A 14,931-nucleotide genomic window follows, 5' to 3' on the forward strand; every position below is an offset into this window, starting at 1 on the left:
AAAGTGTTCCTATTTTGTTTGTAGTAAGATTCTAATTTAACAGGATAAGTCAAAGGCCATCTTTTATTATTAATTAACAGCAAATATCACGCGCTATTGAAAACTATTTTTACGGGGATTGATATTTTTATGCTATTAAAAATTTATTATCCAAGCAATCAACGGCATTTTTTTAAAAATATGCCGTCTTATTATATAGTGGAATCTTTTAACGGTGAATATTTTAATACCTTCCGTCTTTACATATTTTTAACAGCATGTAATTATAATATGCCGTTAGAACTCCACCATAAAAACTCATTTTTGTTGTAGTGATTCAAATACAAAAATAATATTGATGTTGCAAATTTCCCTACTTCAAGCAATAGAATTTCTTACTTTGAGAGAATAACTAAAGAAAATGGACCACTAATGAAAGGGTTGGATAGTGATTATTTAAAACATAAGCAATGCTAAGGGACCCAATTGAAAGGGTTGGGTAGTGATTATTTAAAACATAAGTAATGCTAAGGGACCCAATTGAATTCTCAATTAAGTCCCAACAAATCTGACATTTATTTATAGATGGTAAAATAATAATGTTATAAGTTATAAAATTCATCATCTAGTAGATAATTGAAATATAGTATTGAAAATTAAGTTGAGATTTTAACGTTATTAAAAAATGAGAAAAATTTATGATTGGAGTGCCATATTTGTAATTTTAAGAGCATTTATTAACAATTTTTTGCTAGACCAGGCACTCATGGGTCTGCCAGTGTTTGCCTCCAGAAATTCAAAATCAGGTGGTCAGCTAAAATAGAATATTAAAATCCACTCGGTCAAGTCCATGATGCATTAAAGTGTATGTACATACCTATAAAAGTTACATAACATTTAGTTTTCTGAAATATATATGCTTACTTTTTTTTTATTATTAGAAATGGGCTCACTGGGAGCTAAGGCAGCACTAATCGGGAGTGTGCAATCCCATAAACATCCTTACAAAGTATGCCAACAATTTTAGGAGGAGGAGCAAGAAGAACATGCAATCCTATAGGGGAATTTAAGCTATAAGAAGCAAGAAAATCAGCAGCACAATTTGGCTCTCTATACACATGCTCAAGTTGAACGATCCAATCCTGCTCTAATAATTTCTGAATAGCCTTGATAAGAGTGGCATTTTCATTTTCTGGAACAGAAGCCATTGTCAACAAATGCACTACACTCTTATTATCCACTCCAACTTGAATACGCCTAATACCATTTTCCATGCCATTCTCAAGCCATGCAACAGCCCCCAAAGTTCAGTCGAAAGGACTGAACACGTTCCAAGGTTCACTATAAATCCCATGATCCAATTTCCAGTAAAGTCACGAAGCAAACCACCAGCTCCAGTCTGACCGCAACCTTTCTTGGCACCATCCGTATTTAAGCCAACACTCGGCCAAATAGGGGCTCTCCAACGTATCATTTTCTCCACTTTCTTTTGCTTTACACTCAGAGGTTGCTTGATACACCTTAGGATCTCATACGTCCGAGCTTTAATATCTATAACTATAAAGCTGCTATCCCACTATCCATGATTAAAGAGTACATCATTTCTCCAATACCATAGACGCCACACTGTCACTCCAAAGCACACTCTCCAGTACTCTTGACTGGCAGTATTATTACCTCTCACCAGATTCATATGGAGCCAAGTCCTTTAGCGGCCTATATATGCATACTTTTTAATCATATATACTTTTTCATTTTCGAACGCAATCAGTCTTAAATTGGTGTAACTCGATGTGATCATATCATCTTCATATTCGGTTTTATGGTCAGGAAACTTGCAGGATATATCAGGTCATGGGTGGCCCGAAAAATTTTTAAGCAATAATTTATTTGCCAATACACGTGTCAATTTCAGACTTGCCAGTATTTTTGGATAATTAACCAACCAAACAGGCCGGGATTATTTGTTCCACTTACAACATAAGGTAAATCAACTTGTAAATTGTTTTGGCAGCTTATAGTCCTATCTATTCAAGCAATAATACAAGGTCAAGGTAAGTTCAAAAAACAGAAAATTAAAAATGAAAATAAGAAATTCAAACTTTCCAAAATCTTTAAATTTGAACGCTTGTACATGTGACCATTTCAACGTCTCTTAGCTCTTTGAAAAAATAAATCAGCCGAAACAAATCTGACTGTAAAATTTACGGCAAGAACTTCCAGGATTGCACAAAACCGCTGGAATTTTCTCAGCTATCCGTTGAAGGCACTGGGGACAGAGCTTTATAGATACGTAGGGGATGGAAGAAAACTAGACAGATGAATGGAATCAGTTTCCAGATTTTATTACTTTGTCATGTCAAAGGTTTACGTATGATTTTTCCGGCAATTTAATTTTATTACATCTAAAATAAGAGCATGTCCATCAATCATTTCGAGCAATCAATCTTATTTAACAAGATATAACAAGGAAACAGATGTTGTAAACAAGAAACCAATTTTTCATGAATGTAACTCTAGCTATGCAAACATAACTTTGCCTAAATGGCACTAAGAAAAGAAGTAGGATTGGGAGGAATTGGGATTTCCACGGTTCCTTCCAGCATAAGCAAAACCTTCTTCATCGAAGGACGGAGCGATGGCTCATCAAGAATGCACCACAGTGCAACTTTGATCATCCTCTCCAATTGTTTTTCGTCAACTTCTTCATCTTCTACCAATTGGCTTAGGTTACCATTCTCGAAACACTGGTAAACCCATTCTTCGAGAATAACTTGATCGTCTGGAAGATTCGGATCCAAGCATCTTCTACGACAGATGATCTCCAGCAACACAACTCCAAAGCTGTATACATCTGCTTTCACAGTAATGGGCAGATTCCGGTGCCATTCTGGTGCAACATATCCCCTTGTTCCTCTAATTCCTGTAAATGTTCTAGTCTGGTCTGGCTTCATCAACTTTGCTAATCCAAAGTCTGAAATTTTAGCACACCTATTCTCGTCCATGAGTATGTTCTGAGGCTTTATGTCACAGTGGATGATCTGAGTCTCGCATTCATCATGTAGATAGAGGATTCCTCTAGCAATATCGCGAGCAATTCCCATTCTTTCAACCCAATTTGGTTGTTTTTCTGGATTGAAGAGTATATCAGCAAGAGAACCATTGCTCATGTACTCGTAAACCAAGATCTTTTTCGATACTTCGAGGGAATAACCAAGTAGACGGACAAGATTCCGGTGGTGAGTCCTCCCGATAACTTTCATCTCCGTCTGAAACTCTCTTTCCCCTTCAGCTAACACCTTCTCTAATCTCTTTACAGCTACTAATTGGCCGTTGATCATTGCCCCTTTATAAACCGTACCAGATGATCCTCTACCGACTTCTTCCTTGAACCCATCTGTCATCTTCTCTAGTTCTGCATAACTAAATGACAAGGGAGCAATATCCTCACAATATCTGGCACTGCCATTCCCTGGAATTCTTCTGTATGACCCAACATGGTATCTGTAAATGAAAATTCCAAAAGTGACCGCCGAAATAAGAATGACCACAGCTACAAATAAACAAATGATGACGATGTCTTTCCAGAGTTCTTTCTTATTGCCTTCTACGGAGAATGGTGCTTGAGGAGATGATGAAGTGGCATCATCTACTTTTACGAAAGCAATGCTTGAATCACGCAGGTTCCTTCTACCAAATCTCAAAGGAAGCCTTTGCATTTTGCATTCCTCTTCTTTAAACAGCGCGGCTTCACAATTGCAGTCCTCCAAACACGCTTGTTTGCACTTCTCTTCGGTTGTTTCAGATAGAACATAATACGAAACATCTTCCCACTTAGTGTTCTTCAGTTCTCGAATAGCTTTGTTTCCGCAACTTTCTGCGGTGTAATTCCGTTCGCAGCCCGAAGTAAAATTGCCTTGGCTAATTTGAACGAATCCTGGAAGACATGGGCAGTCAGGTATCTGATCGTTCAGAACACAGAAGCTGTTAAACCCGCAAAAACCAATAGGGTCACATCTATCACTTGTCGATTCCCATACAACTTGCCACGTACTATTTTGCCTCCTCAAATTGTAAGAATACAATCTGAATATCCCATCAGAATCAATTTTCATCAAATATATCATCCCTTTTGTCGGATTTTCTCCGCCAGTCAAATTGAAAATATTGACGCCAGTTGTATTCATCAGGAAAAGATGGCCGTTTTCATCGAGATTTAGGCTCACATTATCTCCTTTGTTGTATGTATTAGATGCCCAGTAAGCATGTTGAGTTCCGTACGGATTTATATTCGCATACTGTACCAGGTTTCCATCACCTTGCATAATAAGCAGGAATTTCCCTGTCGATGGATTAGTTTCTGAAATCCCTGGAAACAACTTTGTCCCCACTGAAAGACGTTGATTTGGCAAAAGGGTATCAGTCGGATGCTCAAAAGTTTGCCAGAGTGTCTTCCCATTAGAATCGTAAAGCACAAAGTTGCCAGAGTCAAGCATCGAAGCAGAAGAAGCAGACTGAGAATCATCAGCGATTAGGGAATCTTGGCTTTGTTGTGATGAACGCAAGACAATACTCCCCTCAGAATTGAAGAGCAAGGTAGCATTTGTGGAGACTGGAGGATCGTCTCTATTGGCGGTCCACACTACAGTTTTCTCCGGAATCCCGGCTAGAAACACTCCAACGTAATATCTGCCGCTAACATTGCTCTGAGGATAAAATCCAAAGGCGTAGAGGCCGGACGGTGACCGCCATGATGAGTTTCCGATGGGTGAAAGAGAAGAGCCTATGCTTATATTTGAGCGTCTTTGTTTAGCTGTGGCTGTAAGACATCCAGATGACAAAATAAAGAATATGATTGAATGCTTGAAAAGAAAATGAAATCTCTGCATTTTTTTTTAATTTAGTTTGGAGATTGGGGATGAAATGGAACAGTGATGAGCTTGGGGACTCGTTTTGATTTAAATTTATAAACCGAGGTTAACCAAGTCAAGTCCGGCTCAAAAACTCGAATATTCAACTGTAATGGTCCCATGTTTAAATTCTGGTTTAGAACTGGACGCACGTTTTGGCGTGTTGCGTGTAGACTGGTTTAGAATAGTTTTGTGGAGACTGATCGAGTCCCTCATAATTTAAATTCTGTTTGTTGGTCAGTCAAACAAAATTTGTTAAAATTCAATCATAGTTATGATTATTTTGTTTCAATATGGAAAAACTAATGTCAATCTATTATCATGTGTTCGGTAGTAATTAGTATTTTAGTTATGGATTATATATTAAGCGGAAAAGTAATTATAAGATCCTCATGCGTCTTTTAGTAGTAGTATATAGATATAATTGGACTTCTTTAGTTTTCATTTTTATTTGTTATCCACTAATTATTAAAATTAATATTATTTTTTTTGTACAAAATCATATCATAAGAGAAGATCTTATTCTATTTGGCAACAATACCGTGATAGATAAATATTCTATAAGGATATCTTATTCTATAATGTCGTAACAAAAATTACGACATCAATACCGTGATAAATATAGATATTGTAAATTACACATAAAATTAGTAAAGTAATACCGTGATAGAGTTTAATTATTATGGCCCATAACAATTAAACTCTATATATATGTTGCTTAGATTGAGCAAGAAAAATAGAATAATCTTAGAAAACAAGAAATCGTTCTTCCAAACAATATTTCTGCCGTATGAATTATGCCAAATTAATTAAGAATAATAATTATCTATAAAAAAATTTCAAAATCTAAATCTAATTATATATAAATAGTGATTAATTAAAAATAATTAGTGATTAAATAATAAAAAAATATCAATTCTCATTGAATTATTTTAGAATTCATGTTCATTTAACATTTTGAAATTCCTGCCAAATTTGTTTATACATCATTCGCATACGAGAAAAGACACCGGACTCTCAAGGTTTGTATAGTCACATAGACCCCTTTGTTTTAAACATAGTCACAAACCCTTTTTCACTATTATGGATGCCCTTTGAATATATTCAAAATTTTTATTATAAGGACAAATACAATATAAAGATAACATAGTAAATAAAATAACATTTGTATAAAAGTATAATATTGGAGTCAATTCAATTAATAAAATAATATATGTACTATGCAAATTACTTTTTCAAATTAAACAACTATAAATTTGCCTTGACATATTTTATTAATACAAAAATCCATTTAAGCAAAAAATTGGCTTTAAAATTTATTCTAAATATAGATATAATATTAAAAGATATATTATAAATAAAATAAATAAATTTTGTACATTATTTTGACATTAGATATAATTATTTTAAAATTATTAATCTTACAAACAAATTTTATTTTTGTTAAAATATATCTAATAGATTAATAATATTAAAAAACAATTCTACTTAACATTGAAAATAATTTATGCAATGTATATCATTTTATATACTAAATTATTTAAAATTATACTTGTATTTATTATAAAAGTTTAAAGTCAATTTTCGAATTATTATATAAAGGGTGCATGATGGTAGAAAAAGGTCAACCTTGAATGTTGCCTAATAACATTAAAGTCGGGGCTTGGATCATGTCTCCCGGTGTCCTCTGGTGTAGACAAGAAAGATCCATCATCCGCCGGGTACTCATCAGAACTGCGATCTTCATAACTGTGAAACTTGTAGTTCACAAGGTACCTAAAATATTTGTTCTCATCCCAACTAATCTCAATGTAGGGAGGTTGTCAAATCAATCCGGAGTTAGCCCCAGTTCCCAAGAGCATGCTTGAAAAATATGAGGACACTATCAGTAGCCCGTTTACTCAAAGCCTAAAGAGGATTCTCCTTACCATGCTCTGTTTCATTATGCGGGACATGAGGGACACTGGGGTGATGAATATCGAAGTGGACTTAATTGTCAGGTGGTGGCTTCAGTTGAAAATTGTTCAGATAGCTGGGCTTAGAGTTGATTTCGCCTTGAAACATGTGAAAACAATAGCGGATGCTTGTTATTTTATAATAGATAATGAAACTGTTAACAGGGCAACCCTTTTACGAGCTACAAGAGGAAATAGCTCAGCTTTCTGGAGAGATCGATGAACGAAAGGCGAGAATCGAGAATCTGAAGAAGGGAGCATGAGACAAGATATATGGCCATGGTTCTGAACGATCGAGATTTGAAGCAATGCGCTTCAATGGAGCTCTGAGATTAAGGGGCAAGACAGCAGCCGACGGATTACTTGACAACATCCCAAAATCGTAGTCGTTAGTTAATTATCCATCATTTGTTTTCTGCAATTTTTCCATCAATTGAAGATTTGCAAATTGTACTTAATATCCCTGCTCAATTTCTCAATCACATTGTGGAAAGAGTTTCGCGATTTACAGACCATTTCAATCCTTGGAAAATGTACTTTCAAAATCGACCCTGTTATAATGAATTGAAGCAAAGAGTTAGTCATTGCAGTAAATATTTGCTGAAGAGAGTGCTTTTCCAATAAGGATTCCATAATTTATTGGAAGTGTAGAATGAACTTTTATTATGTTGTAAACAGGTTTTATGTTGTGGTAAAACCCGGTTAAATAAAAGCCCTTCTTCACTTTAACCTCACCTGATAATTTCTTATTTGCTGAATTCAGCATATAAGGCCGTTTGATTTATAAACACCTCTCATACATTAGAAGCCACTTTTTGCAAATGAACACCAGTGCCATAGTTCCAGTACAGTGGCTGTCATTTACTTCAAGAAAATGCAAGTTCTCTGCAACCGACAGCAATTGCTTTCAAACTGCTATTACTGAAGAAAAAGTAGTTTCTTACAGAGATTTGGATCTACAAGTTGTTTACAAAATTGTCCAATGCACCATCTCAGCAAATCCAAATAATTCACGTATAAACACTTGGCAAGGGACGTGAATCCCACTGTTGAAATGTTGGAGCACTGTCTCAAGCTTTTAACAAAGGATCATTAGATTTCATCTCATTCCCTCTCGAAATCAAGTCCTTGACCTTAGGGAGAGTACTTAATACCAATAACCAAACATAGTGAACGCCTTGTCAGTGCGGCCAAGCCCAGCCGTCGTGCAGCGTCAATCATTAAGTGAGTGGTGCAGCCGCAGCAACTGAATCTTTGATTGGAGCGACGGTGTCATTTGAATTCGAACAACAGCGTGGTGCGGCTGTGGTGCTACGGTGAGATTCGAACGGATTCACGCGCATATTTCATTTTTCCATTTAGGTATTCAAGTGTTTGAGTTGATGGCTCTATAAAGCCAAATAAATAAATAAATAAATAATAATAATAATAATCTATTGAAATCATTTTCATGAAATCTAGAAGTGTAAAGGCGTTGATGTGAGAGAGAGTGATTAAGAGGGTAGTGGAGATTGTGGTGTTGAATTGGTGAATTTAGGAGATGGGCTTTTTTTTTTTTTTTTAATTTGTTGGCTTGTTTGTTGGTTTTAATGTTTGTGTTCTGTTTTCTAGCAATTGTTTTGGGAATGAGGTGAATGTTAAGATTTGGAGAAGAATGTAAAAATATTGGTGATTTGAATTTTTTTTTAAAAAAAATAAAATCATGGCTGATTCTTGCAGGAAGAAGATGATTGCTGCTAGAACAGTCAGTTACTTTTGTTTTTTTTACCCCAATGTTTCACTTTTCCAACTCTTGGTGATTCAGGGAAAGCCTGAGTTGGTGGCTGATGATGAAACCAAGATGGCACAGATGGTTTGCTCTCCAACAAACCATGAAGAGTGCACGGCTTGTGGAAGTTAAAGGAGCGAACTCTGGTTATATTCCTTAATATATATATATATATATATATATATATATATATATATATATATATATACCAAATCAATATCCTGCACGTTCTAGTTTCCAGCCGAGATACCAAATTTATTTACCAAATATTTGTTAAGTTCTTTAAGCAAGCCTAGCAACAAACATTCATCTAAAGGCTAGGGTGCATACACAGTATCAGATCTGGATCCCAGAAATGGTGCTCTGAAGGAATCTGTTCTAAGTCAAAATAAAATTGCTTTGAAAGATATACTATTGTAATTGACAGTATAGGGAGTAATAAGATTTATAAAAGGGGTTCCCAGAATGACAGCATGGTGTATGTCATTTGTAAGTACAAAAAAAGTTTTAAATTCAAACCCATTGTTATGAATTGAAGCTTTAACTTTATAATTAACTTTACGTTTTGAATTGTTGGCGGCAATGAAAATTCTTTTGATGAAAGGCAGATTCCCACTAAAGCCCGTCCAATCCAGATGAACATGGAATTGGAACAACACTGTAAAGCTGAAATAAGTGACTTAGAGTTCAAAGGACTTATTGTTAAATCTCGGTCTCCTTGGTCTTGTGCCGCATTTTATGTTAATAAGAATTCCGAGATTGAAAGGGGAACACCTAGATTGGTTATAAATTATAAACCTCTTAACAAAGCATGCTAGATTGGGGAGTATCAGGGGCGATTTGAACTTTGTTAGACGAGGAAGAAGCAGCTTCTATCCTATCTAGTTGTTCTCTAATGGCTTTAGCAAAATTTGATTTTGACTCTTGAACAAGCTTTTGACTAATTTTCGAAACCTGAAAAGGTTTGAAAATAGGCTCCTTAAGCTTTTTGTCAGAACCCGATTTTGATGGAACATGAGAAACGGAGGAAACAACTATAATTGACTTTTGAAAATGGTTTTCTATTCTTGTGAAATACTTTCCTTTAGTATTTAAGTTAGTATTACATAAATTATTTTGTTGAATAATACTACTTAAATTAGCATCAGAATCATTAGGTTTAGGGATTTTATACGGTGAAGCTCTAATTTGGATAGGAGGTTCACTGTGATCAACGGTTAAACTCCGAAGAGGTGGATGCTAAGATTCTATGGTTCTATTACTATCAGAAAGTTTCCACTCAGGGACTTTCTTCATAATAGTAATAGGGTTTGATTCTTTAAAAGGAGAATCAATGTTGTTGTCGGAAGAATGTATTTCGAACCAATCAAAAAATAATATATGAACTTGGTGTAAATTAACAAATTCATAATAAACTTGTTGGATTTCTTTCCTTTGATTTAAAAAATGTTTGAAAAACCAAAGTATTTTTTCTTTATTATTTTCTGAATAAAAATCATTATGAAGAAGATTTTTATCTAATTCAAATTCTTTTTTAATGACATTAATAACATTTTTGGTGATAGCAGAAAACGTTGGGGAAGTTGGAGGAGAAGGTTCCTTCTCGTCCTGTTTTTGTTCATGTTGACTACTAGTATAGATTGGGTGTGGAACACTAGTAGTATAGTCAACAGAACGTATAGAGAACTAGGTATATCCGAAGTGGAAAACCTAGGTTGGCTCTTTACTGGCTGGTAACGGAGATTTATAACAAAAGGGATTTTTGTAAATTTTCTTTCTAATGAAGGAATGCTTGAGCATGACTCTTTATCAAAAAATCTGGTTGAATTAGATCTCCTGAAAGATAGTTTGACTCTACCATCAGAATACTGAGTCACAGTTTGTAACTCTGTATTTGGCTCAAGTTGTTTTGGAATCGCTGGTGGAGCGGCTCCTTCAAGAATCCATTCCTCTGGAAGGTGGACATCTTTCCATTGGATTGGTTTTGGAATGACTGTGTTGGCTTTGGACAAATCAGTCTGCAAGAGAAGAGTCTCATCTCTTTTTGACTGGAATTTATGTTGCGTGCTAAATGCAGAAATCATGGCTTTATAAGAAATCTTAAAAATTAATGCAACTGGGACAGATCCCTTAATCATATTGTAATTATGTGTTTTAATTTGTAAAATCATACTTTTCAAAATATTTTTATCTTTAAAAGAAATTGTTATGTTTGGATAACAATAAAAAGAAATTGGACCTTTACAAAGACTAGATTCGATGCTACTTAGTAAAGAATCATCAAAAGAGATGAATCGGCCATCTCTAAGGACAACAAGGATAGAAGTATCAGGGCCTTCTTTTGTCAAAGGTTTTATTCCAACTTGAATTAAACCGATGTGAATATAATTAAAATTCTTTTCTTTCAGTTTCTTCAAAGATTTTTCCGAAAACAAATGGATTGTTTCGAATGGCTCAGAAATAGTTATATCACGTTCTTCGGTCTTTATTACATAATTATTTTTTAAAAAATCAAGCTTTTTTGTTTTGTAAATCTTTTTTTTAGAAACTTTTGGAAGTTCCCAACAATCAATTGATTTATCAAAGTTCTCAATAATGAATTCTTCTGAACTCACAACATGCTTTGAATCACTAGTCTTCCCGGAAGAAGAGCTAGAAAAAGACGATGTTCTACTGAGTAGAGGATTCATGGGCGAAGACCTATGAAATATTTATGGTCTTGTCAGAATGGCTACATGTATGGTTTTACTGCCCTAAGTGGATCACTTATCCTAAAACAGGACTTACTACCAGTAAGAAATTCACCACACAAACAAGATTTCAAAATAAAACACAAGTCTTTAAACACAAAACTCTAAACTGAATTACACTATCTTTCCCTTAGCTCTGATACCAGAAGGAAATAGGATCGAAGGATGGATGTGCTTTCGTTGGAAGTCAAAAATTAAGAACTCAAATTAAACAATGCTTGGATTGGGTCGGCTTCGTCAAAATTTTAAAATAAATTACCAGCCTTTTTTTAACGCGGTTGATCAAGTTTTATCAAAGGTACGTGGCATTGTATCTAGATCGATGCAGAGCCAAGTCTGCCTTTGGAACCAGATCTGACTTAGAACAAATCAATATCCCGCACGTTCTAGTTTCCAGCCGATATACCAAATTTATTTACCAAATATTTGTTAAGTTCTTTAAGCAAGCCTAGCAACAAACATTCATCTAAAGGCTAGGGTGCATACACAGTACCAGATCTGGATCCCAGAAATGGTGCTCTGAAGGAATGGAGGGAGAAGAGAAAAATACAGCTGAGGATTGAGATCTGGTCTCGTTGCCTCAGAGGAACGTAGCAGTTTTATGGCAGATATGATACAGATCAGTCTGCTAAGGATGCATAAAATTTAAATGCTTTAAATTAAATTACGGAAATTAAAGTACAGAAATTTAAACATACATGGAAAGCTTTAAATAAAATTTACAAATGCTTGAAATGCTTACATTGATTGATTTCTTTGTAGAGAAGAAAGGGAAATTAATCGTGAAGGTAAGGAACTATTCTGTAAACAGAAAAATTTCCTTGAACCCTTCTGATTCCTGATTCCCAGAGAGAGAAAGAGAAGGAAGGAAGAGAGAAGAGAAAGAAGAGAGAGAAGCTCTAAACTTCGAAATGAAAAACCTGAGGAGTCTAAATCTTCATCTCGATTTTTATACAAAAAATTTTTAAACTGTAGACTGTATCGGAGATGCAGCATATAGTAATCTTTGGAACTCTTCACTGTAGACTGTAGCAGAGATGCAGCATACAGTAATCTTTGGAACTCTTCAATGTAGACTGTAGCGGAGCTGTAGAATACATGCTTTATATAAGTATAATACGGGTGAAGAGACATGTACGCTCTCATTTGTGTCCAGGGGACCACCCGAAGATAAAAAGAAAATACTATTACAAAGGAAATGGGAAAATAATTACTCTTTTTTTTCATATACAATTAAACTTTACATAGAAACAATAATTATTTGGAATGCTTTATTGGGGAGAAAATGCCGAAGCACTGATCTTCATTTTCGTCACCAAGAGAAATAAAAGGCTCTTCATCTCCGGAGGTGCTTGAGGAGGAGCTTGCAACAGACGTTTCAGGCCTCGTGGCTAGAAGCTGTTGCATAACTTTAAAATATTCTTCTTCAGTTTTGGCACTGGCTAAAAGAGTTTGGGCTTTGGATTTTTGGGTTAAAAAGGTTTGTTGGGCTTTAGAATGTTTAATAGTTGGTTCAAGGAAACCTTTGGTAGAGAGCCAATTTCGGATTAAGGTGTCAGTCAATTTAGACTGTTTATGGAATTTTGACCACCATTTTACTTTAAAGGTTCTTTGTAGGGTAAGTTGGGTTTCTTGGGTGTGATATCGGAGGTTCCACATCCATACCCATGGAAGGAAGAAGTTTGTACAAAAACAAAGAAAAGAGGGAAACCTTTTCTCTGATTCAGAAGGAATATAGTGGGCTTTGAAAAGGTTTAAACAATGGGTGGCATTTGGAGTTAGAATCTGTGGCATTGGGCCAAAATAGTTCCACCATTGCTGGAATCAGTTTGGGAGGCTTTGAACGGTTATTTTTTAATTGAAGAAAAATAACCATGAGTGGGTCTTTTTTGGATTTTGGAAAAAGAATGTGTTAAACCAGGCTTGTTGATAATTCTAATAGGAATATGTCAAACAATGTGGTAAACGCATTTGAAAATTGGAGGGAAATCTTTTTTGGTTGTGGAGTAGATTACCCCACTGTTTTGGGCTCAAGACTTTTAAGATTGTGGCCGTAGAATAGGCCGGCTCAGAATGGGAGTCACTGAGATAAAAGTGTTTGAATTTAACGGACTCAGTGGCTTCTAAAATGCTTTGATAATAAGGCTGGGGTTTTGTTAAGTCCCATGGTTTAAAAAACCAGCCTTTAGGGAAAAACTTTGTAAGTGTTTGAAATGGGTCAGTATGGTAGAACCCATCTTCGATAGTTAAAATATTTTGAGAATGGGTTTTATCAAACTAAACCGAGGTTTTCTTTGTTGGTTGTGAAAGAACAATTTGTGAAGATGAACTTTCACCAGAAATAATAATGTTTTGGGATGATTTTGTAATATCTTTAGGGCTTTCTTTCTTAGAAATCTCCGTTGGAGATTCTTGGCTTTGGGAGAAGCTTTTGTAGAGCAGACATGAGCTCAGGGGATTTAGACATGGATTTGATCCATTGGTTTACTTGGTCTTGGGTAGAAAGGGCTTTAGATTTTGCTTCTTTATCTTCGATCATGTCAATCCAAGATTTGATTGGCATGGCAGAGGAGAGTAATTTTTCTTTAGGAGGAGAGGATTGAGATTCTTTAGGAGTGACTTTAGGTTTAGAGTCTTTGGCAATGCCTTTTCCTTTGTCTCTTTTTGGCGGCATTATCTGTTTTGAAGAAATTCTTTGGTTAGAAAATTAGGAATAGAATTTGTATCACCTTTAATAAATTCAATATCAAAATCAAAAACACTTAAAATAGCTTGCCACCGTGCAAAAATTTGTTTAGATGCAATATTTTGAACATCCTTTTCTAAAACATGTTTTGCAGCTCTGCAATCAATTCTAAGTAAAAATTTTTAATTTAATAAGTCACTTTGAAATTTGGAAATGCATAAAACAATTGAAAGAATTTCTTTTTTAATAGTAGAATAATTCTTTTGGCATTCATTCCAATGTGCAGAAACATATTGGACTATTTGTTCTTTATTATTATCTACTTGCTTTAATATGCCTCCATAACCTAAATCAGATGCATCAGTTTCAACTATTTTAGGTAATGCAGGATTAGCAAGATATAAACATGGAATGCATTTAACAGAATTCTTTATAAGTCTAACGGTTCTAGTATGCTCATCAGTTCATGCAACATGATTCTTCTTTAATCGATCATGTAAAGGTTTAGACATCCTATTGATATTTGGACAAAAGTCAAGTACATAATTTAAACTTCCTAGAAACCTTTGTAATTGAGTTTTATCTAAGATTTTATCTAGGAATTTATCTGTAGAGACAAGAGAACGCTCGATAGGAGTAATTGTTCTTTTGGAAATGTGATGACCTAGGAACCAGATCTTTGTTTGAAACAAGGAAACCTTGGAACTAGAAATGGCTAGTCCAGCCTTTCTGGTGGCCAAGTAAAAGTTTTTTAAATGTTTGAAATGTTGGTCGATGGTTTGAGAAAAAATCAAAACGCCATCTATGTAAACAATGCAGAATTTGGAAAAAGGGTTATAAATGTCATTCATGATTCTTTGAAATTCCAAACGTGCATTTTTTA

General features: G+C 34.9%; 1 protein-coding gene across 1 annotated transcript; it reads right to left on the bottom strand.

Moving 5' to 3' along the window:
- Positions 1-2,417: 2,417 nt before the first annotated feature.
- On the bottom strand, positions 2,418-4,877 carry LOC102625071 (G-type lectin S-receptor-like serine/threonine-protein kinase LECRK2). The gene has a single exon (XM_006480785.3). It carries the CDS (start codon positions 4,866-4,868, stop codon positions 2,520-2,522), a length of 2,349 nt encoding a protein of 782 aa, XP_006480848.1. The 5' UTR covers positions 4,869-4,877; the 3' UTR covers positions 2,418-2,519.
- Between the last annotated feature and the right edge of the window lie 10,054 nt (positions 4,878-14,931).

Source organism: Citrus sinensis, chromosome 6 (assembly GCF_022201045.2).
Source record: "Citrus sinensis cultivar Valencia sweet orange chromosome 6, DVS_A1.0, whole genome shotgun sequence".
In the NCBI taxonomy this organism is placed as follows: domain Eukaryota; kingdom Viridiplantae; phylum Streptophyta; class Magnoliopsida; order Sapindales; family Rutaceae; genus Citrus; species Citrus sinensis.

What these genes read in the sequence shown, in the direction of transcription:
- LOC102625071 (XM_006480785.3), bottom strand. Translation starts at nt 4,868, where the DNA reads ATGCAGAGATTTCATTTTCTTTTCAAGCATTCAATCATATTCTTTATT.